Source organism: Trachemys scripta, chromosome 1 (assembly GCF_013100865.1).
Source record: "Trachemys scripta elegans isolate TJP31775 chromosome 1, CAS_Tse_1.0, whole genome shotgun sequence".
In the NCBI taxonomy this organism is placed as follows: domain Eukaryota; kingdom Metazoa; phylum Chordata; order Testudines; family Emydidae; genus Trachemys; species Trachemys scripta.
In genome coordinates this window covers 219,768,153-219,792,427 of record NC_048298.1, presented here as the reverse complement: position 1 = coordinate 219,792,427, position 24,275 = coordinate 219,768,153, and the positions used below count along the sequence as shown (strand labels likewise).

The 24,275-nt window shown below is 45.2% G+C and overlaps 2 protein-coding genes across 4 annotated transcripts in view; one reads left to right on the top strand and one right to left on the bottom strand.

Moving 5' to 3' along the window:
• Window positions 1-3,264, bottom strand: part of PUDP (pseudouridine 5'-phosphatase) — a 139,696-nt gene extending 136,432 nt beyond the window's left edge. Inside the window, exon 1 of the mRNA XM_034757409.1 lies at window positions 3,122-3,264. Coding sequence (XP_034613300.1) covers window positions 3,122-3,200 — 79 coding nt within the window. The 5' untranslated portion in view covers window positions 3,201-3,264. The remainder of the gene's footprint in view (window positions 1-3,121) is intronic.
• The window catches only part of STS (steroid sulfatase), a 169,739-nt gene continuing 148,485 nt past the window's right edge, over window positions 3,022-24,275 (top strand). Inside the window, exon 1 of one of the 3 annotated variants that reach the window (XM_034757391.1) lies at window positions 3,022-3,152. Coding sequence is in view for 1 of the 3 variants with exons in the window: in XM_034757375.1 (XP_034613266.1) it covers window positions 3,139-3,152 (14 nt within the window). In the remaining 2 variants the exon portion in view is untranslated. The remainder of the gene's footprint in view (window positions 3,153-24,275) is intronic. The other 2 variants (XM_034757375.1, XM_034757383.1) reach the window with 2 other exon arrangements.

Below are 24,275 nucleotides of genomic sequence, written 5' to 3'. Positions count from 1 at the left end.
GATTAATTTAATAACAGTGAAGAGCTGGTTTAATACCTGGAGTGTCCCAAACACAGCAATCTCAGGTCCAAGAACTTGGGATCCCATATAATTAATTTCCCAGTATGATGTACAGCTCACATTCTAGGAAAATCTTAAAGCTGCTTCACTGTATGAACCCCCTGAGTCTGGGGGATTAAACAATACTCAGAAGGCTAATTAATTTCATTTTGTGCTACCTAATAAAGACAGACTCTCAAGTATTATAAGAGTATTATTTTTTAACTAGAGACAGTATGGTCTTTCACAAAAATGCCTTTGGACACTGTCTGTAACTTAAAGCACCAATCTTGAACACACTTATACAAGAGAAGTACAATTAATAATCAATGAGACTGCTCATGAGCATAAAGTTATTCAAGTTATTCATATATATAAGTATTTGCAAGCTCAGGACCTACATACTCTACTCCTGGAAGAGTTCTGCACCACTGCGCATGCGCAGAATTTATATCCCCTGCAGAAAAAGGACTTCCTGATGGGGAAGCAAAGGGAAGCCACAAAAGCAGTCATGCAACCCTCCCCAGCAGGCTGTTTTGGGGGCAGAGGGCAGTCAGCATCGAGGCAAATCACTGTGGGGATGTGGGACTGGGGAAGACCCGGCTGGTGGCTCCCATCCTGCGCCCGGCTCAGCTGCTAGTCCTGTCAGGGCTGGGGAGGACAGGACTTCCTCTTCCCTTGCACGGCATCCAGGGACAGGTCAGACCCATCCCCAGATTTCTCCCCCGGCTGCAGGAAGCTCTGCAAACTCTCTCGCTCCCCTCTCCTTCCCTCCCCCTGCTTCCTGCACCCATCACTCCTCAGCTGCAGCGGGAAGGATTCCTGTACAGGATCCCCTGCCCCATCCGCCCAACCACTGTGCAACCAGATCCCCTCATACGCAGATGCTCCCGCCAAGCCTAACCCCCCCACACACACTCAGAAGAGCCCTCGATGAGCCCCACTCCCCCTGCACCTGGACCACCCTGACGAGCCACCCACACCCAGATCTCCACCTAGCTGCATCTGGACCCCACAATGAGCCCACACCCATACCCCCTTGCCAAGCTCTATCCTCCCCACACCCAGACCCCGCCCCCCTGCTGAGCCTCAACCACCTTCACCTGGACCCCCCTGCAGAGTCCCATTACCATTGCACCCAGAAACCCCCAACAAGCCCCTGTCCATCTAGATCCCACACTGAGCTGCCCGCACCCAGATTGACCCACCCGGAGCCCTCTCAACCCACACTTGGATCCCCCCACACTAAGCCCCTCCACACTTGGATCCTACCTTGCTGAGCCTGCCTGCCCACAACTGGTGCAACTGGCAGAGGGGCAGGGTCTAGGGTATTTCTGGGGCAGGCCCGGTCCTAGAGCTATGTCTGGGTTGGGTGCAGCCTCACCTAGAGTGACCAGATAGCAAATGTGAAAAATCGGGACAGGGGGGTGGAGGGGAATAGGAGCCTATATAAGGAAAAGACCCAAAAAATCGGGACTGTCCCTAGAAAATTGGGACATCTGGTCACCCTAGCCTCACTGCTGAGTCTGTGTCCCAGGGGGAGCTGCACATTGATCTCCCACCTCTGTGCAGCCAGTGGCCTGTGCTCCCCAAAGCCATGCTGGAGCCTCCACATTTATTTGACAAATAAAATTTGCAGAATTCTAAAATATTGTGTGCAGAATTCCCTCAGGAATAAATGTTTACTCATGTTGGTAAATTAGACTCTTTGACTTAGAGGAGCATCTGGGCTGCTAGAAGTTTGTAAAACTTCTATTTAAATTAAAAATACTAAAAACTAACAAGAACAAAATCCTAAAGACCAATATAAATATTTCCATTTAAAAAACAAACAAACAATGAAAACAGTGGGGTTTAGACAAAATAATATCCCCCTGCAGTGCCGCACTTAGAAGCTGAAAGTGAAATTGAGTATAAACATGTGATACTGACTTCACTGATTGGCACTGTCCCTGATGAGAGAACTGCAAAAGATGAACAAAGTGCCTAAATAGTAATGTTAATGAGCCTTTAAATATTTTTTTTTCTTTTCTTGTATAATGCAAGGTACTATGAGCAACACGGGTAAATAAATTTGTTTGCACAATATTTTTGAACTGATGCCCCTTTAAATTAAATGGAGACAATGAATATGGAAGGGTAAAAATGGATATTTTCCAGAAGGGAAACAGAAAAATTAATTTATATGATGGGATAAACAAAAAGGACCTCTCTCTTCCTCCCTTTCTTCAGGGGAAGGCATACACACCCAAACCATGTTTTCCCAGAATTCTTCCAGGTGAAAAGTTTGGTTTCCTACACTATGACAGGCCAATTACTTATCAGAACCAAAATCCGTACACAAGGATTACAGTAATCTACAGTAGTGGTGCAAAGTAAGGCTTTCATCCTGCAGGCACTTATGTATGTGCTTAACAGTCCCACGAACTAGTGAAATCAAGGCCCAGTTACAGCACTACTGTAGAGCTGTAGTCGTTCGAGGTAGCACTGCAGAACAGTGTGTTTTACTTACTTATTACAGGAAGCAACCAACCCGGTTGAAATGAGACCAAGCCCACTCACCAACTTTTCTACTAATAATGTGCTTCTCCAAACAGCTGCCCCAGTCCTGCCTATTGCACGGGAGCTGTAAATTGTCCCACTGTTTCCCCCTCAAATCAGATGTTCGGATTGGAGCCCGGTACCTTGTACACCAAGGAGGCCACAGGACTCTCGCAGGCTGGGGACTGCAACCCCCTTTCATCCCCACAGCAGGCTGGGCTTACATAGCTACCCCGGCACACCCTGGTGGCATCCCTATTCAGTGAGAAGGGCACAGGAGAGTGGAGCAATGGTCAGAATTGCAGCAGCCCAGGGACCCAGCTCGAGCTTGCCCCCGCACAGAGAGGGCTAGCAGCGAAGGGCGCCACTCAATCACCGGCGCGGGCTGTGCCACCCCTGGACAGGGACACAAGCGGCTGCGCCCGGCCCCTCTCCCGGCGCGGCAGCAGGAAGGGGCCGAACCGCCCTGCCCCACACGGCCGCAGCCTGGCGTGAGAGCAGCCGGGGCCGGGCGGGAGCAGCGGAGGCGCGGGCTACGCACCCAGCAGGAGACCGTCCATGTCAAAGATCAGGTGGGTGGCGGGCCGCGGCGGAGCGGGGCGCCAGGAGGAAGCGGCCATGGCGGGGCAGCGGCGGCAGCTGGGAGCACAAGCGGAGGAGCCGGGCGGCGCAAGCGCTGTCAGCCGCCGGCGAAGGGGAGGCGGGCGCCTGCTGCTGCTGTTTTGTAGTGGGGGAGCCGCGGAGCTGGAGCTGGGGCTGGTGCCGTGCGCTGGAGCAAGGGCTGCGGGACGCTCACACGAAGTGCTCTGCGCTGCAGCTTGGGGCCGTGGGCTGCACTGCTTCGCCCCAAGGGAGAAGGGAGCGGGTGCTGCACTTTTCTGTCTCTCTCCCTCCAGGGCGGCTCTGGATTAGAGAGAAACTAAACCACGTCCGGAGAGCATCTGGGCCACAGCCGCAAAAGCAAACTCCATTTGTAGCCTGTGTCACTAAGGCTGTAGGAGCCTCTGTAGTACCCAGGCACAACCCCCACAGTGTATGGAGGCCTGGCCAATTTGATAACTAGGCATAACTCATATCTCTACCCAGAGGCGGAAGCAGACTAAAATAATATGTCTACACTACGAAATTAGGTCGCTTTTATAGAAGTCGATGTTTAGCAACCGATTTTATACAGTCCCCACTAAGTGCATTAGGTGGGCGGAGTGTGTCCTGAATACCATGGCTAGCATTGAATCACAGAGTGGTGTACTGTGGGTAGCTATCCCACAGTCCCCGCTGCCCATTGGAATAATGGGTTAAGTTCTCAATGCCTGATGGGGCAAAAACATTGTTGCGGTTCGTTTTGGGTACATGTTGTCAGTCTCCCCTCCCTCCCTCCCTCCTTGAAAGCAACGGCAAACAATCATTTCATGCCTTTTTTTCCCCGGGTTATCTGTGCAGACGCCATAGTACAGCAAGCATGGAGCCCACTCAGCTGCATACTGCTTTTGTGAGCATTGTAAATACCTCGCGCATTATCTTGCAGTATGTGCAGAGCCTAACTAGGAGCCGCTAGCACAAGGAAGATTGTGAGGAGGACATGGACACACACGTTCCTAAAAGCACGGGATGTGGTAATTGGGATATCATGGCGGCATTGGGGTATGTTGATACAGTGGAACGCCGATTCTGGGCCCAGCAAACAAGCACAGACTGGTGGGACTGCATAGTATTGCAGGTATGGGATGATTCATAGAATCATAGAATATCAGGCTTGGAAGGGACCTCGGGAGGTCATCTAGTCCAACACCCTGCTCAAAGCAGGACCAATCCCCAACTAAATCATCCCAGCCAGGGCTTCGTCAAGCCTGACCTGAAAAACCTCTAAGGAAGGAGATTCCACCTAATATACAACCTAAACCTCCCCCACTGCAACTTGACACCATTACTCCTTGTTCTGTCATCTGGTACCACTGAGAACAGTCTAGATCCATCCTCTTTGGAACCCCCTTTCAGGTAGCTGAAAGCAGCTATCAAAGACATCCACTGCTTTCCCCTCATCCACAGAGCCAGTTATCTCGGCATAGAAGGCAATTAGATTAGTCAGGCATGACTTGCCCTTGGTGAATCCATGCTGCTGTTCCTGATCACTTTCTCTCCTCTAAGTGCTTCAGAATTGATTCCTTGAGGACCTGCTCCATGATTTTTCCAGGGACTGAGGTGAAGCTGACTGGCTTGTAGTTCCCCCGGATCCTCCTCCTTCCCTTTTTTAAAGATGGGCCCTACATTAGCCTTTTTCCAGTCATCCGGGACCTCCCCCGATCACCATGAGTTTTCAAAGATAATGGCCAATGGCTCTGCATTCACATCCGCCAGCTCCTTTAGCACCCTTGGATGCAGCGCATCCAGCCCCATGGACTTGTCCAGCTTTTCTAAATAGTCCTGAACCACTTCTTTCTCCATAGAGGGCAGGTCACCTCCTCCCCATACTGTACTGCCCAGTACAGTAGTCTGGGAGTTGACCTTGTTCGTGAAGACAGAGGCAAAAAAAGCATTGAGTACATTAGCTTTTTTCACATCCTCTGTCACTATGTTGCCTCCCCCATTCAGTAAGGGGCCCAAACTTTCCTTGACCACCTTCTTGTTTCTAACATACCTGAAGAAACCCTTCTTGTTACTTTTAACATCCCTTGCTAGCTGCAACTCCAAGTGTGATTTGGTCTTCCTGATTTCTCTCCTGCATGCCTGAGCAATATATTTATACTCCTCTCTGGTCATTTGTTCAAGCTTCCACTTCTTGTAAGCTTCTTTTTTGTGTTTAAGATCAGCAAGGATTTCACTGTTAAGCCAAGCTGGGCACCTGCCATATTTACTATTCTTTCTACACATTGGGATGGTTTGTTCCTGTAAACTCAATAAGGATTCTTTAAAATACAGCCAGCTCTCCTAGATTCCTTTCCCCCTCGTGTTATTCTCCCAGGGGATTCTGCCCATCAGTTCCCTGAGGAAGTCAAAGTCTGCTTTTCTGAAGTCCTAGGTCCGTATTCCGCTGCTCTCCTTTCTTCCTTCTGTCAGGATCCTGAACTCGACCATCTCATGGTCACTGCCTCCCAGGTTCCCATCCACTTTGCTTCCCCTACTAATTCTTCCCTGTTTGTGAGCAGCAGATCAAGAAGAGCTCTGCCCCTAGTTGGTTCCTCCAGCACTTGCACCAGGAAATTGTCCCCTATCCTTTCCAAAAACTTCCTGGATTGTCTGTGCACCGCTGTATTGCTCTCCCAGCAGATATCGGGGTGATTGAAGTCCCCATGAGAACCAGGGCCTGTGATCTAGTAACTTCTGTTAGTTGCCTGAAGAAAACCTTGTCCACCTCATACCCCTGGTCTGTAAGTCTATAGCAGACTCCCACCACGACGTCACCCTTGTTGTTCACACTTCTAAACTTAATCCAGAGACTCTCAGGTTTTTCTGCAGTTTCATACTGGAGCTCTGAGCAATCATCCTGCTCTCTTACATACAATGCAACTCCCCCACCTTTTCTGCTCTGCCTGTCCTTCCAGAACAGTTTATATCCATCCATGACAGTTCTCCAGTCATGTGAGTTATCCCACCAAGTCTCTGTTACTCCAATCACATCATAATTCCTTGACTGTGCCAGGACTTCCAGTTGTCCCTGCTTGTTTCTCAGGCTTCTTGCATTTGTATATAGGCACTTAAGATAACTCGCTGATCGTCCTGCTTTCTCAGTATGAGGCAGGAGTTCTCCCCTCTTGCACTCTCCTTCTTGTGCTTCCTCCTGGTATCCCACTTCCCCATTTACCTCAGGGCTTTGGTCTCCTTCCCCCAGTGAACCTAGTTTAAAGCCCTCCTCACTAGGTTAGCCAGCCTGCATGTGAAGATGCTCTTCCCTCTCTTCGTTAGGTGGAGCTCATCTCTGCCTAAAAATCCTTCTTCTTGGAACACCATCCCATCATCACAGAATCCAAAACCTTCTTTCCGACACCACCTGTGTACCATTCGTTGACTTCCACGATTTGACGATCTCTACCCGGGCCTTTTCCTTCCACAGGGAGGATGGATGAGAACACCACTTGCGCCTCAAACTCCTTTATCCTTCTCCCCAGAGCCAGATAGTCTGCAGTGATCCGCTCAAGTCATTCTTGGCAGTATCATTGGTGCCCATGTGGAGAAGCAGGAAGGGGTAGCGATCCGAGGGCTTGATGAGTCTCGGCAGTCTCTCCGTCATATCATGAATCCTAGCTCCTGGCAAGCAGCACAATTCTCGGTTTTCCCGGTCGAGGCAATAGATAGATGACTCAGTCCCCTTTAGGAGGGAGTCCCCGACCACCACCACCCACCTTCTTCTCTTGGGAGCGGTGGTCATGGAACCTACATCCCTAGGACAGTGCATCTCATGCCTTCAATCGGTGGAGTCTCCTTCTGCTCCCTTCCCTCAGATGTATCATCTAGTCCACTCTCCGCATTAGTACCTGTGGAGAGAACATGAAAACAGTTGCTCACCTGTATATGCATTGCTGGTACATGGATGTGCCTCTTTCTTCTTCTGGAGGTCACATGCTGCCAATTTTCTTCACTGTCCTTCTGTCCCCGTTGTGCAGCCTACTCTGATTCTTCAGAATGTTGTGCCCATAGAAGCATATCCTGACGTCTGTCCAAGAAATCTTCTTTTTCTCTTATGAAACGCAGATACTTGTTTCTCCAGACCTTGAACCTTCTCTTCCAATATGGAGACCAGCTTGCAGTTTGTACAGACAAAGTTGGTTCTATCCTGTGGAAGAAAGACAAACATGGCATATCCTGTGCAGGTCACAACAGCTGAATGCTCACCATCTATATTACGTTCCTTCTCAGATCTTCCTCAGCTGTTGAAGAAACTACTCGGAGAAGCCTGCAAGATGAAAGCCGCAGTGGGCTCTCCCCAGGCGAACTCCCAGTCAAACTCCCTCTGTTAGCCACTCTATTATTCTATGAACTCTATGTACCCTGTTTATGCTGTGCGTGGTTTCCTATTGCACTGTTGAAATCTTAGCCCCAATCTTGTAAAATCGTGCAGAACTTTAATGGGATTTGCAAGAGTAAAGTTACTCATATGTCTTAAATGCAGGATGAGAGCCATAAATGGTGCAAAGTGGCTCAAACCTATCTAAAGATTTTCTTGAAGAAAACTAGGGTGACTAGATGTCCCAATATTAGGGGCTTTGTTTTTTATAGGCGACTATTATCCTCCCCCGCCCAATCCTGATTTTTCACACTTGCTATCTAAAGAAAGCATAAAATGGAGTCAAAGAAATTGTGTATACTAGTTTGCTTACGTGGTAGTTTGTTATATGCTGGTTTACGGCATGATGAACTGCTGATTAGTTGTTTTCAGAAGTCCAAAGAGGTTGCAGAAACAGACTAGAATCTTCTCACAATCAGGGGAGTCTCCATACATAGCCTCTGGTATTTCTTTTGATGAGCAATTTTGATAGGACAAGGTTGTTGCCACCCCTTTGGGCCATTTCTTGGCTGGGGAGCATTTGGCATCTTACACAGCATGTAGGAGGTGTCAAAATCATTATTACATGTACCAAATGGCATTGATTTTTTTTTTTTAACTTTATTCATGATTTTTCATTGCTTGGAGTTGGCAGTTCTGCTTTAAGCCTTGTCTAGTCTGGAAGAAACTGTGCTCTTTTAAAACATGTTGGCTTCCACACCACTATGCACAACATGTAAAATTAAAAAGTCTTTGCCAAATCAGGACCTGAGTGCATACTCGTGTGATCTTGCTGAATGGGTATTAATAATGATTACAGCAATTTCCTCTCTGCAAGAAATAATTGTATTGTCACCAGACAGCATGTTTTTACTTTGATCTGGTGTACACTGTAGATAGGATTGCCAACTTTCTAATCGCACAAAACTGAACACCTTTGACCCGCCCCTTCCCCAAAGCCCCGCACCTTCTCCAAGGATGTACCCCTACTCACTCTATCCTCCTTCCCTCTGTCACTCGCTCTCTCCCACCCTCACTCACTTTCACTGGACTGGGGCAGGGGGTTGGGGTGTGAGAAGGGGTGAGGGCTCCGGGTGGGGGTATGGGTTCATAGAATCATAGAATATCAGGGTTGGAAGAGACCTCAGGAGGTCATCTAGTCCAATCCCCTGCTCAAAGCAGGAGCAATCCCCAACTAAATCATCCCAGCCAGGGCTTTGTCAAGCCTGACCTTAAAAACCTCTAAGGAAGGAGATTCCGCCACCTCCCTAGATAACCCATTCCAGTGGCGTGGGGCCACAGTAGAGGGGCTCAGGACTGGGACAGAGAGTTTGGGTGTGGGAAGGGGTGAGGTCTTCAGCTGGGGGGGGATGCATGCTCTGGAATGGGGCTGGGGATGAGGGATTTGGGGTGAAGGAGGGGGCTTCAGGCTGGGGTCGAGGTGTTCGGAGTGCGGGAGAGGACTCAGGGCTGAGGCAGGGGGTAGGGGTGTGGTAGGGGATGTGGGCTCTAGCTGCGGGTATAGGCTCTGGGATGGGGTTGGGAATGAGGAGTTTCGGATGCAGGAGGGGATATGGGCTCTGGGAGGGAGTTTGGGTGCGGGAAGAGGCTCAGGGCTGGGGTAGGGGGTTGGGGTACAGGAGGGGTTGCAGGCTCTGGGAGGGAGTTAGGATGTTGGAAGGGGTTTCAACTTGGGCCGGAGATTGGGGTGTGGGAGGGGATTCAGGGTGTGGGCTCTAGCTGGGTGGCACTTACCTAAGGGAGCTCCCAGAAGTGGCCAGCATGTATGGACGGCTCCTAGGCAGAGGGGCCAGGGAGTTCTGCCCATGCCTGCAGGCGCCGCCCCCACAGCTCTCATTGGCCATGGTTCCTGGCCGATGGGAGCTGCGAAGCCGGCGCTCAGGGTGAGGGCAGCATGTGGAGCCCCCTGGCCCCGCTGCCTAGGAGCCGGACATGCCGGCCACTTCTGGGAGCCACACAGAGCCAGGGCAGGCAGGGAGCCTGCCTTAGCCCTGCTGTGCTGCCAACCAAACTTTTAGCAGTGGTGCTGACTGTAGCCGCCAAGGTCCCTTTTTGACCCAGCGTTCCAGTCAAAAACCAGATGCCCGGCGACCCTAACTGCAGAGTTAAATTGGTGCAAGGCAGCTTACGTCGATCTAACTATGGAAGTGTCTACACTTAAATTTCGCTTCAGCTGACATTACTGCCCCGCTATGCCCACTTGATAACTTCATCTCCATGAGAGATGTAGAGTCAAAATCGATATAGTTTGGTCAACATAGCATTAGTGTAGACATGGCAGTGCTTATGTCGACTGTTACTAGCTTTCAGGAGCCACCGCTGACAGTACAATCAATACAAGTACTGCTGGTGAGGCTGTGCACCGCCAACACAATGAGCAAAGTATAGACATGCACAGGCTATGTAATTACAGCGGCAGCCAGGGCTATCCCTACAGGGATACGGGGCCCAGGACACCCCTTCTCCCCTGACCTGGAGGGGGGGGACCCTGATTTGCCATACCCTAGGGATGGTTCTGGAGGCAGCTGTATGCTAACATAAGTTAGGTCGACTTAATTTTGTAGTGTAAACATGGCCCTTGTCTCAGATACCAAGTATGTCACTTTTCCTAATACTTTTATCAACTGGGAATTGGATTGTGATCTTTAAAAAGCAAACAACACACACACAATGCATGGACAAAAGAAAAAATGTGAATCTGTTATATGGCAAATTCCTTTAAAATTGACATAGTGCTTAGAATACCAGCATATCAATTGCTTCAAAAGCTGCTATAAGAGTGTAGGCAGTTTATCAGGGTTTCTAGCAAGGATTTGTTTATCAAGCATGTCTAACAAATACCAGTGTAGTCAGTGATTAGAAGGGTAGTTGTACATATAATTTAATACATTTTCCTTAATATAATATTCTAATGAATGTAGCTTTGTCACCTACATTAGTTGATAATGTGACAGTACTCACTGACTGCAAGAAATTACATCAAAATAAGCCATGTAACGTGAGACAGTGATTTTCATATGCAAAAAAGAATGTTTTCTGTACATTTTGTTTTAAAAGAGATTCCTTCTAACTTTTTGAAAATGTAACCAAACCATTTTACCAAAAAATTGGTCTGTTTCATGCAGAGCTTTTGAATATGTTAAAAATTGGTGAATCCCAGGCAGACCCCATTTTATAAATCAAACAATCCTTGTATTCTAAAGACTAGTCTTACAGCTGTATGCTCTGCATTACAAAATTGTATTCTGTTTAAACATGATTGTGATCAAGTTAGCTAACCGAAAGATGACCGTAATTTGCCCTACTCTACATTGGCTGGGTCAATTGTGATCAGCATTATGTCAGCTAATTCTTCACAGTTACATTCCAATACAAGAAAATCCTCCAGTATAAATAGACAAGCCCCCTTAGATTTATTCAGTATAATTACATCCACTTAATGGACAAATTAAGGGGGGGAAGTCCAAGCAGACACAATAACGTCATAGTATAGTATCCTCACAAACAACTAAAACAGCTAATTCCAGTTTTATTGGATGCCATTACATAATTTGACTCATAAATATCACAACAATAGTGTTTTATTGAAACTGGGGAAGAAAAAAAGGGAAGGTGTGAAGGGAAATGGTATAACTGTCTTTCTTATTTTAATGACTTTATTTTTAATTTTAAACTTTTCTATGTGATGTGATGAGGTATGACCCATTTAAATAATTTGTTCAGTTGTGATTTGTGAGACTATTCAATGGGGCATTGGTCCTGTACCTGGTAATGCACCTGTCATTGGTCACTGTCGGTACACAGGGTACTGGGCTGGATGGACCTTTGGTCTTACCCAGTATGGCCGTTCTTATGTTCTTATGTTGAGATCAGTGATACCCAGACGGCTAATAAGGAGCCATGGTCTGCTTGGTGAGAAGGATGGAAATGGGATATAGGGATACAATCATGCTGTTAGGCCCTGAACCTGCACAGATTAAGCAAATACTTAACTTTACATACTGTGAATAGGCTCAATGATGCTCAGTGCATATAGCTAAGCATGTGCGTAAGTCTTTACACCAGTGGTTCTCAATCAGGAGTGCGTGTACTCCTGGGGGTACATGGAGGTCTTCCAGGGGGTACATCAACTCATTTAGATATTTGCCTAGTTTTACAACAGGCTACAAAAAAAGCACTAGCAAAGTCAGTACAAACTAAAATATCATACAGACAATGACTTGTTTATACTGCTCTATATACTATTCACTGAAAGGTAAGTACAATATTTATATTCTAATTGATTTATTTTGTAATTATATGGTAAAATGAGAAAGTAAGCCATTTTTCAGTAATAGTGTGCTGTAAAACTTTTGTATTTTTATGCCTGATTTTGTAAACAAGTAGTTTTTAAGTGAGGTGAAACTTGGGGGTAGGCAAGACAAATCAAGCTCCTGAAAGGGGTATAGTAGTCTGGAAAGGTTGAGAGCCACTGCTTTTTTACATGATCAGGGCCTTACTTGGTATGGTCATGTGTAGAGGGTCAGTTATATTTTGTTGGTTTTTAATAAATATAAATTAACACCCTGTGGACGATACTGGAAAAGGATATTTTTTAAAAATACCTCAGTCCCCAAAAAGAACAATGTTCTTAGGTTTTGTACAGGCAGAGAGAATTTCACCTATAGGCAACATCTGTTGGAAATGTTCAGGTGCATGTGAGTGTGGCAATAGCCAGTTTTAGGTATGCAGTTCAAGTACAATTCTTTTGTGTTAATAATGTTACCTCAGTATCATTCCCTAACTCAGGAACTGGGCCCTGATTCAGGAAAGAATTTAAGAATTTACACAACTTTAAGTCAATGAAACTTAAGAACATGCTTAAGAACTTTTCTGTGTTGCATTGGACTTAGTGTGCTTTCAGAATTGTGTAACTGGCCCTGAAGTCATTTGGATCATGCCCTTAAAAACAAAGGAAAGATTTACATATTTTTCTTAAGTTATTGTATTCTGAAATGCATGGATGAGAATGTGTAACATTTTTTGAAATCCTGTTTTAAGACCTGAGACTGTTCAGAAATGTGGTCCCAGTAATAGCAGTCTTTACAGAAGAGAGAGAAACATGCTTTACCGTATGTACCACTCTGAAATTACTTTTGCTTTTCTTGTTCTCCTGCAGGCAGCTGTGGCAAAGAGGATAAACTGATCTAAATCTATTTTGCTTTGAATTTTAAAAGGAGTCTAAAGACAAAAATAACCCAGTAACTTAGAAGCCTTCACAATGACTTAATTAAAAGCTTGTAAACCAATTATTAATAATACATTACCTGGAGTGATTTATAATTAAATGAAATGAACAAACTGAGATTCAAGACAGTTGCAATACTTGAGTCTGCTAAGCCCTAATAAAAGAAACACATTCCAATTGTAAGGGACTGGGGCATAGGCCGTGTTGCATAGCAGTCACAATTAGGCTGATGTCCACAAGTCAATGACAGCCACAAGGCAGCAATCAGAGAGCAGGGAATAGAGTAATCACTAGAGCCAGGATCAATAAGAAAGAGTCAGGCTCAGAGTCAAGCTGGGATCAGAGATCAGAGTTAGTTGCTAGGCTGGAATCAGAAGGCAAGAGTCAGGGTGGGAGTCAGGCTGGGGTCAGAAACTGGAGAGACTGAAAGCAAAGTGAGATCTGGCATCACAACAGGCCAGAAGCCTGTGTGGTGTCCAGACAATTCCCTGGGGCACCCTCCAGGGTTAAATAGTGAGCATGAGCCAGGGGTGAAAGTAATTTACAGAATTTACCGGTACAGCCGGAGTCCTGAGGGGGGCGTGGCCTCATCCGGAAGAGGCGAGGCCTCTCAAGATTAAAGGCCCTGGGGCACTGGCTGTGGCTGGGAGCCCCAGGGCCTTTAAATCAACCTGGGGCTCCCAGCTGCAGAGGTGGCTGGAAGCCCCCGGGGCTCACGGGCCAATTAAAGGGCCCGGGGCTCCAGCTGCCACAGAGCTCCAGGACCTTTAAATCCCCACCATAGCTGCGGGGGGGATTTAAAGGGCTCGGGGCTCCCAGCAGCGTCGGGAGCTCCGGGCCCTTTAAATCACAGCCCCAGCCCGGCCGCCAGAGCTGCGGGCAAGATTCAAAGGGCTCTTGGTTCCCCGCTTTGGCAGGGAGCTCCGAGCCCTTTAAATCCTGGCCCCAGCTGCGGAAGCCGGTGCAGTCTGGCACAGCGTACTGGCAAGAGCCAGTACGCCGTACCGGCTTACTTTCACCTCTGGCATGAGCCAATCAGAGGGCTGCAGGGTGCTATCATTCTGGAGTCCAGTCCCCTTCCCTCATGGCAGGACAAAATACTGTCTAGACCATCCCTGATAGACATTTATCTAACCTACTCTTAAATATCTCCAGAGATGGAGATTCCACAACCTCCCTAGGCAGTTTATTCCAATGTTTAACCACCCTGACAGTTAAGAACTTTTTCCTAATGTCCAACCTAAACCTCCGTTGCTGCAGTTTAAGCCCATTGCTTCTTGTTCTATCCTTAGAGGCTAAGATGAACAAGTTTTCTCCCACCTGCTTATGACACCCTTTTAGATACCTGAAAACTGCTATCATGTCCCTTCTCAGTCTTCTCTTTTCCAAACTAAACAAACCCAATTCTTTCAACCTTCCTTCATAGGTCATGTTCTCTAGACCTTTAATCATTCTTGTTGCTCTTCTCTGGACTCTCTCCAATTTCTCCACATCTTTCTTGAAATATGGTGCCCAGAACTGGACACAATACTCCAGCTGAGGCTTAATCAGCGCAGAGTAGAGCGGAAGAATGACTTCCCGTGTCTTGCTCACAACACACCTGTTAATGCATCCCAGAATCACGGTTGCTTTTTTTGCAACAGCATCACGCTGTTGACTCATATTTAGCTTGTGGTCCACTATAACCCCTAGATCCCTTTCTGCCGTACTCCTTCCTAGACAGTCTCTTCCCATTCTGTATGTGTGAAACTGATTGTTCCTTCCTAAGTGGAGCACTTTGCATTTGTCTTTATTAAACTTCATCCTGTTTACCTCAGACCACTTCTCCAATTTGTCCAGATCATTTTGAATTTTGACCCTATCCTCCAAAGGAGTTGCAATCCCTCCCAGTGTGGTATCATTTATAAACTTAATAAGCGTACTTTCTATGCCAATATCTAAGTCGTTGATGAAGATATTGAACAGAGCCGGTCCCAAAACAGACTCCTGCGGAACCCCACTCATTATACCTTTCCAGCAGGATTGGGAACCATTAATAACTGCTCTCTGAGTATGGTTATCCAGCCAGTTATGCACCCACCTTATAGTAGCCCCATCTAAGTTGTATTTGCCTAGTTTATCGATAAGAATATCATGCGAGACTGTATCAAATGCCTTACTAAAGTCTAGGTATACCACATCCACTGCTTCTCGCTTATCTACAAGACTCGTTATCCTATCAAAGAAAGCTATCAGATTAGTTTGACATGATTTGTTCTTTACAAATCCATGCTGGCTATTCCCTATCACCTTACCACCTTCCAAGTGTTTGCAGATGATTTCCTTAATTACTTGCTCCATTATCTTCCCTGGCACTGAAGTTAAACTAACTGGTCTGTAGTTTCGTGGGTTGTTTTTATTTCCCTTTTTGTAGATGGGCACTATGTTTGCCCTTTTTCAGTCTTCTGGAATCTCTCCTGTCCCCCATGATTTTCCAAAGATAATAGCTAGAAGCTCAGATACCTCCTCTGTTAGCTACTTGAGTATTCTAGGATGCATTTCATCAGGCCCTGGTGACTTGCAGGCATCTAACTTTTCTAAGAGATTTTTAACTTGTTCTTTTTTAATTTTCTCTTCTAAACCTACCCCCTTCCTATTAGTATTCACTATGTTAGGCATTCCTTCAGACTTCTCGGTGAAGACCGAAACAAAGAAGTCCTTAAGCATCTCTGCCATTTCCAAGTTTCCTGTTGCTGTTTCTCCCTCTTCACTGAGCAGTGGGCCTACCCTGTCTTTGGTCTTCCTCTTGCTTCTAATGTATTGATAAAAAAGTCTTCTTGTTTCCCTTTATTCCCGTAGCTAGTTTGAGCTCATTTTGTGCCTTTGCCTTTCTAATCTTGCCCCTGCATTCCTGTGCTGTTTGCCTATAGTCATCCTTTGTAATTTGTCCTAGTTTCCATTTTTTATATGTCTCCTTTTTATTTTTTAGATCATGCAAGATCTCATGGTTAAGCCAAGGTGGTCTTTTACCACATTTTCTATCTTTCCTACGCAGCGGAATAGCTTGCTTTTGGGGCCTTAATAGTGTCCCTTTGAAAAACTGCCAACTCTCCTCAGTCGTTTTTCCCCTCAGTCTTGATTCCCATGGGACCTTACCTATCAGCTCTCTGAGCTTACCAAAATCCGCCTTCCTGAAATCCATTGTCTCTATTTTGCTGTACTCCCTTCTACCCTTCCTTAGAATTGTGAACTCTATGATTTCATGATCACTTTCACCCAAGCTACCTTCCACTTTCAAATTTTCAACGAGTTCCTCCCTATTTGTTAAAATCAAGTCTAGAACAGCTTCCCCCCTAGTAGCTTTTTCAATCTTCTGAAATAAAAAGTTGTCTGCAATGCAGTCCAAGAACTTATTGGATAGTCTGTGCCCCGCTATGTTATTTTCCCAACATATATTTGGATAGTTTAAGTCCCCCATCACCACCAGATCTTGGGCTTTGGATGATTTTGTTAGTTGTTTAAAAAAAGCCTCATCCACCTCTTCCACCTGGTTAGGTGGCCTGTAGTAGACCCCTAGCATGACATCACCCTTGCTTTTTACCCCTTTTAGCCTAACCCAGAGACTCTCACACTTCCGTCTCCAGTGTCCATTTCCACCTCAGTCGAAGTGTGTACATTTTTAATATACAAGGCAACACCTCCTCCCTTTTTCCTGTGTCTATCCTTCCTGAGCAAGCTGTACCCATCCACACCAACATTCCAACCATGTGTATTATCCCACCAAGTTTTGGTGATGCCAACAGTGTCATAGTTGTATTTATTTATTAGCATTTCCAGTTCTTCCTGCTTATTACCCATACTTCTCGCATTTGTATATAGGCATCTAAGATCCTGATTTGATCTTGCCTCCCAGTTTTGCCCTGACCCTCCTTTCTCTCTGCCATTATAACCCCACTCCCTCCTATATCTGACCCATCTCCCAAGTCTCCATGTTCTCCACTTACCTCTGGGCTTTGCTCACCTGTCCCCATCGAACCTCGTTTAAAGCCCTCCTCACTAGATTAGCCAGTCTGTGTCCAAACAGGGTCTTTCCCCTCCTCGAAAAGTGAACGCCATCTCTGCCTAGCAGTCCTTCCTGTAATAGCATCCCGTGGTCGAGGAAGCCAAAGCCCTCCTGGCAACACCATCTTCGCAGCAAGGCATTCACCTCCACGATGCACCTGTCTCTGCCCGGGCCCCTACCATTGACAGGAAGGATGGAAGAGAATACCACCTGCGCTCCAAACTCCTTCACCCGTACTCCCAGAGCCCTGTAGTCACTCTTAATCCGCTCAGTGTCACACCATGCAGTATCATTTGTGCCCACTTGGATGAGTAGCATGGGGTAGTAGTGGATAATCCTCGACAATGCCTCCATAACGTCTCAGATTCGGGCCCCCGGCAGGCAGCATACCTCTCGAGATGAATTGTCAGGGCGATAGATGGGCGCCTCCGTCCCCCTCAGAAGAGAGTCTCCGACCACCACTACCCTACGTTTCCTATTCGCAGTGGTGGCAGCAGACCCCCCACAGCCTTAGGGGTATGAGGCTTCTCCTTCTCTGCTGTAGGGGGTGATTCATTCTCTCCTGTATCAAGAAGAGCAGTTACCTATTACTATGGCGGGAGGGTTTGGAGCAGGGGTGGAGCACTGCCTGCTGACAGAGTAACCAGCTGCCAGTGTCCACCCTGAGCCATCTCCTCCTCCACAAGTGGTGTGTCAGCAGTCTTGTGCACTGGGACAGCTACCTCAGCTGTCTCCACATGGAGACTGTCCAGGAATTGCTCGTGGATTTGGATGCTCCTCAGCCTAGCCACCTCCTCCTGTAGCTCTCCCACCTGCTGCCTGAGAGACGTGCCGATAGAACATTCATGTCACATCACACCATTGTTTATTCTGTGCCAAATCCTAAAGCACCCCAATGCTTCTTGATCTGTTCGGGCTTGACTGATCTTCAGGTTGTCATGATGGTACAATAAGGGGTGCAGAGTACAGAGGGTCTTGACTAGTCAGGAAGGCCCAGCTCTACCAAGGTATTTAGGCTCCTAGCTTCCAGTGAAATCAGTATATTTGTGTATAGGGGCCAAAGTGCTTTAGACATTTCACTGTCTCTGCGGATCCTGACACTCACTTCTCCCATGCAGGATCCATAGAGGCCACTACTATCCTGGGGCAGCAGAAGCCCCAACAGAGTCACTTGTGTGGAGTGAAGAAAGAAGAGTATTTAGGAATCAAGGTTCTTACTGTGAACCCTCCAAAAACTTGATAGAAAGGATATTAGGAATTTTACGAATCAGGAAACATAAGGGGCCCTCTCTCCTTCTCGCTGAGAATGGGGTGTTTGGGGGCCAATCAGATTGCTAGTTGAATGCTCTATTTATATTGTTACATATATATGGTACCACCAAAAGAAAAAGAAAGGGAGATGTAACGTGATCAAGTTAAAATATAATACTTACAGTGTTAATCAACCAGCAAATAAGTACATTATATACCATGGATTATAGCATACCATTGATGTCCAAGCAGAACTCTCTGTTGAAATCAGTGAGGAGTTGTGATTAAAAAAAACCAAAGGTATTATGGTCTTGTGGACTGTATTTTACTTCAGACAGAATTTGGAATTCTAATTAACTTATTTTATCACTTGATTGAAATATTTTCCTGGCCTGTCAATTTCTTTTGTCTGAAGTAGTGCACTATAGCTTTTTTCCTGAACTGCTGTCCTATGCCTAGATCAGAAGTCATTCCAAAATGGTCAGTTAAGAGACATATAGCAGAGAAGACCTGCTTACCAACAGGTGCACCAGCAATAAATTCCTCCAGAGCTTTAAAGCTAAACAAAAATTCATACATGTTTAATTTTTTTTCTGCAAAGTAGAAGAGATATGCATAATAGATGAGTGTTCCTATTTTCTCTTTAACTGGCAAGTAATTGAACCAATAACAATGAAAAGATTTTTGTGATCCTTTCTCACTGACTTGTCCTCCCTTGCAGCTTTTTTCTCTCTCCACAGTAATAAATAAATAAATAAAACAAAAACCCTCTATGGCTGATATAGGGCCTGAATCTGCACCACTTAAGCCAAAGGGAGCTTTGTCATTGATTTCAGTAGGTGCAGGATCAGGTCTATAATTATTTGAAAACACTAATTACTCAATTAAAACTAGCTAGAGATGCAGAAGTAGAGGTTCTTAAATTTACCTACTTTCCCTATAAAAAAATGGAATGTTCCCAAAGGAGCATAAGTTTGTCTGGAAGATTGACAGTCACCATTCAGGTACCTGAATAAGTAAGTAACTAGAGATGGGACCTTTATCTCATCCATCTAAACATAATTCTAAAATTTGGGGAAACTTTGCAGACTGCAACACTTTCTTGCATCAATGAGTGATATTAATGGAACATAAAGAAGAGTATCAGAATCTGGCCCTCTTAATATCAAGATGATAAGCTTTCTGCTTCAATGTATGATTCAAATCTCACTTGCAGTATTCAAAATTTCCTTTCACAAGCTACAGTGTGTGTTCTGATGCCACTCATCTAATTAAAAAATTAAACCCATATCTTTATGGGCAATCATTGTCCGTTTATTTCATAATTGAAATTATAAATTTGAATATTACTCTTAATTAAAAGAGGTCTAGGAATAAATATCTAACCCATGAAGAGCAAGTACTTAATACAAATTGAAAGGGATTTGTGCGGGCTCCAAGTATGAGAAATGAATTCATCATAAATCCGATGATGCAGCTATCTACAAAATAGGTTACAGAATGATTTGTTGTGTAATTATTTCATAAATATTAGACATGTCATTTAGACCATTTGGTACCACAATCTATAACAGATTAGCACTGTGTTAACAACTAAATTTGACAGCCTTACTCCATAATCTACTGTAATAGTTTTAACTGAATTTTTTAGCCTAACAACTGTGCCCTCATCTGAAACAGAAAAACTAGGTTAATGCAATTTCCTAAAAGCTAATAACAAGATTTCCAATATTAATAGTAATGTATATTCTAATTATGTAAAAGGTGAAATCCTGAAATCAGCCACCTCATGCTGGGATCCTGTCTGATCTTGCAAACTGCACAGGGTCAAATTGAGTTCTTGGATGGGAGAACTCTTAGGAAAACCTAGGTGCAGGAAACATTGGATTTGATTCAGTAGGTGGCACTCTTGTCTCTGAATCTGTACCAGACCAAACTTCTTGCATCATGTTTGAGGACCTCCGCAGTTAGAGCTGGGATTGATTTGCAGTTATTAAAGATCTCATGTTGCTTTATTTTGTAAGAGTAGATATGTCAATCTTGGTAACCTGGCCAAATTTCAACTAGGCCAAATATAGATTCAGGTGCGTAACTTAAAACATCATTTTGGCATTTAGATAACAAGGTATTAGGCTTTGGGTTTTGTGGGATACACAGGTTGCTGAAGTTTTGTGAAATTCCTTTTTTCACCTTATCTAGTTAGAAAGCCTTGTACACTCTTCTCACATGGACACAGTCAACATTATCCACTTCCATCATTTCCATGTTTTACTCATAACTCACTCTATCTAGGATTTGACACAACCACTACAAAAATACCAAATCTGGTAACACATATTTCTAAATTCCTCATTAGCAATACAAGTGAATATCACCACAGAAAATCACAGATTCCACTGGCTCCCAATGTGGTTCAAATAGTAATTCTAAGTCTTAGTCCTATGTTACAAGGTATTCCTGGAGTTACTGAATACTCCAGAAATTATCCTTCCACAATACCCATTGGTGAATATGTTCCACAGAGTGCTGCAGTCAAATAGACCCAGGTTCTGACTATATGGCAGTGAGAAAACAAATTATTCTTGGTTTTGGAATCCCTATTGCAGAATTTTTTTCTAGAGATATCAAACTAAGGCTATGACAAGCAGTGAACTGATCAAGGTTCAAAACACACCTTTTCATTGAAGTTTTTCTACAGTATAGATTCATCTTTTTGTTTCTTCATTCTTTTGTTTTAAATCATAGCCACACAAAGTCCAGAGGAACAGAATAAGAAAAAACTCTGTCTTTTTGTTGTTGTTTTGGGATTCTGTAATTGTATACAGTATGTCCTAAAACTACCCCTTAGATTTCAGTGTGATAGACGGTTTTAAAAGTGCAGAAGTATGGAAAGTTAAACTAAAAGAAGTCTCTCTCCATATTTAACTCTTTTAATGGCTTGTGTCCTTTGCACCCGTATTCAAGACCAGAGAAGCATTTGTAGACGTATTTGGAGATATTGTAAACTCTTTGATTAGACAGATTAGATTAGAGTGCAGGAACATTCAACCATTTCATATTAAAGGACTGTTCAACTACGTAAAGGACATGCTCAGGTTGTTGGTTGGATTGGGACCCAAAGTTCAACTTTCCTAACATTCTTTGTGGTCATTGTGTTTTCCATGTGCTCCTTTCTGACAGCAGCCCACATCTTCACTGAACATTTAAAGAGTGGGCCACCTTCTAGCTTACCCATTTGATCCACTGTTCCATACTTTTGTGCCCTCTTTCTCTTTCTGAACAGAATTTAGAAGCAAAGCTAGTTTTCCTAATCTCTGAGAATGGTCTATAGGTATTGTCCCCATTCCAACCTAAACACAGATATTTCTTTTTAAAAATAACACTATTACATATCTGAGAGAAAATCAAAGCAAATAAAAGTGAAGTGCTATAAAATCTTATATATTTGTTTCTTCTAATGTCTGGTCAGAAACACCACTGGTAGTAAGTCAGGTAATAATATGTGTGTGTCCTTCAGGCTTACAGTTTCTCTTACTAGGCTCATCTCCAATAGGAAAATTACCTGTTGCTTACAGCAGAAGCTGCAAATAGTTTAAGTGCTAGTGTGGACAGACAAAACTGTTTTCAGCACCAAGAGAAAACATGGCTGAGACCATGTTTCAGCATAAGTCAAATAGAACCTCTCACCTCTTATTAGCATCCCAGTCCCAGTTCCCTGCCCTGCTGTGTCAGGGTAGTCATTCAGTTCTAATATTAAGTCACTTTGGTCCTTAGGTGTAAAGATCCCTTAAAATCCATTGATTTCTAATCAAATACAAGTTATACAATAAGCATTAAGAACAATACCATTTCCATTTTATGTTCTAGTTCTTCCAATACTCAGTTAGTAGACAGCTTGCTTTTCCTCTTCTGTCACTTAGCATGTATCACGTCAACAGAACCCTCTAAATCTTTTGCATACCATTTTGGTCAAAATAAAGTCTGTTTACATAGCTTTGTTGTTGTGATTCCAGATTGAACCATTACGAATTTTCAGACTAGGGTTGCTAACCCTCCCAGTTTCACTGGGAGTCTCCTGAAATCAGGCTCTATCTTCTGGAGGCTACTGCAGCCAAACCAGGAGATTTTAGGCGCTAAAAGTCCAGTGACGCAGCAGAACTAAGGCAGGCTCGCTGCCTGCCCTGGCCCCACGCTGCTCTCGGAAGCGGCCGGCATGTCTCTGTGGCCCTTGTGGGGGGCAGGGGCAGGGATTCTCCGTGCACTGCCCCCACCCCCAGTGCTGACTATGCAGCTCCCATTGGCCAGGAACTGTGACCAATGGGAGCTACGGAGGCGGTGCCCATGGGCAGGGACAGCATGTGGAGACTGCCCCCTAACCCACCGCCTAGGAGCTGCTGCCAGAGGGATGTGCTGATTGCTTTCAAGAGCCTCCCAAGGTAAGTGACATCCCCTTAACCCCTTCTTGCATCCCAACCCCCTGCCCCAGCCCAGAGCCCACACCCCGCACCCACACCCCCTCCTGCACCCCACCTCTGCCCCAGGCTCAGCCCGGACATTCCGAACCCCTCGGCCCCAGCCCAGAGCCCACATCCCCTTCCACACCTCAACTGCCTACCCCAGCCCAGTGAGGGTGTGGGAGAGCAAGCAACGGAGGGAGGGGGGCTTGAGTGAATGGGGGCAGGGGCTTGGGGAAAGGGCAGGGCAGAGGGTGAGGCAAGGTTGTTTGGGTTTGTGCGATTAGACAGTTGGCAACACTATTTCAGACTAATTTAGCAATCTTGTCATTTCAATTAGGTCGGGTCTATATTGCAGTTTTAGTCAGACTATTGTATACCCAGACAATCTCAGATCCCTTTACTACTGTGTGTATCAGAGAACAGTATGTGCACTTCAGAAAGGTAGGAAAATATCAAATCACATCTTTTCTCTCCTTATGAAAGCTTCTGCTGTGCCTAATGTACTGCTTGTTATGGCTGTACAAAGCAGCAGCTCTCAGTGGCTGCCAGAAGACATTACTACTAAGAATTTTCACTTATGGCGAGAAGAGGTGGATGAAAAATTTTGAGATATATATAAATAAAAAATGTGGATGATATTTTTTACAAAATATTTTTAAAAAACTTGAAGACTTTGTTGATGTTTTTCAACAAGATGTAAGACATTGGAAAGGGATATAGTTTTACAAATCTGAAAGGTTCATTGCAGAGCTAGTGAATGAATGGCAGAAGAGGTGTTTTCATGTGTATTTAAACACTTAAAATAAACACAGTAAAACATGAAGGCTGGCAATTGAAATCTCAATTGTTTGGTAGGTGTCACACTGGAAGTATGCTGTGACAGGTTAGACCCCTCCCCCCCGTCCAGGATGCCACCTGATGTGCTGGGGTTCCACTTCACTTTTGTTCCACCAGCCTGGGCTTCCTCACCCTGTCCTTGCTGTGCCAGGCCCTCAAGCCTTCTCTAGCACACACACACACACACACACACACACACAGGTAAGGCCACACCCAGCTGCAGACACAGACTGAAATCACCTCTCTGTGGGAGGATTTACCCTGCACTCACATGCACACCTTCTTTGGGCCCGGGATACCACTGCTGCTCGAGGACTGCTGCTCCAGGACAGTGCCCAGGACCGCCGCTGCTCCAGCGGTGCCTGGGGCTGCCCAAGCAGCAGCTGACCTTGGGACTGCCCCAGCTGCTCGGCCAGCCCTGGGGTAGCCGCACTGGCCACTGCAGAAGTCATGGAGATCCTGGAAAGTCATGGAATCCTTAATTATTGGCCCTGGAGAAAGGGTGTGATTTTGTAGTTAGAGCACAGGAATGGGAGCTATTCACTTTGGCACCAGCTCTCTGACATGTCTTTCAACTTGTCTCTCTCTCTTACTTAGTTTCCTTATATACAATATGAGAAGAATAATATGTACCTCACAAGCATTTTGTGAAGCTAAATTAATACTTGCAAAGGGCTTTAATATCCCTTGATAGAAGTTACTATGTAGATGTTCAGTAGGAGTATTTTACCATGCTCACAATAGGATGAACATTAAATTGCATCTATGATTCTCTCCTTCCCTGTTTCCTACAGTGTGTTTCTAATTAATTAGAATCGAAAGTCCTACAGTAGTTGATCCAGTACAATTGGAAGGTTTAAACTACATTATTTCTCTTAAGCT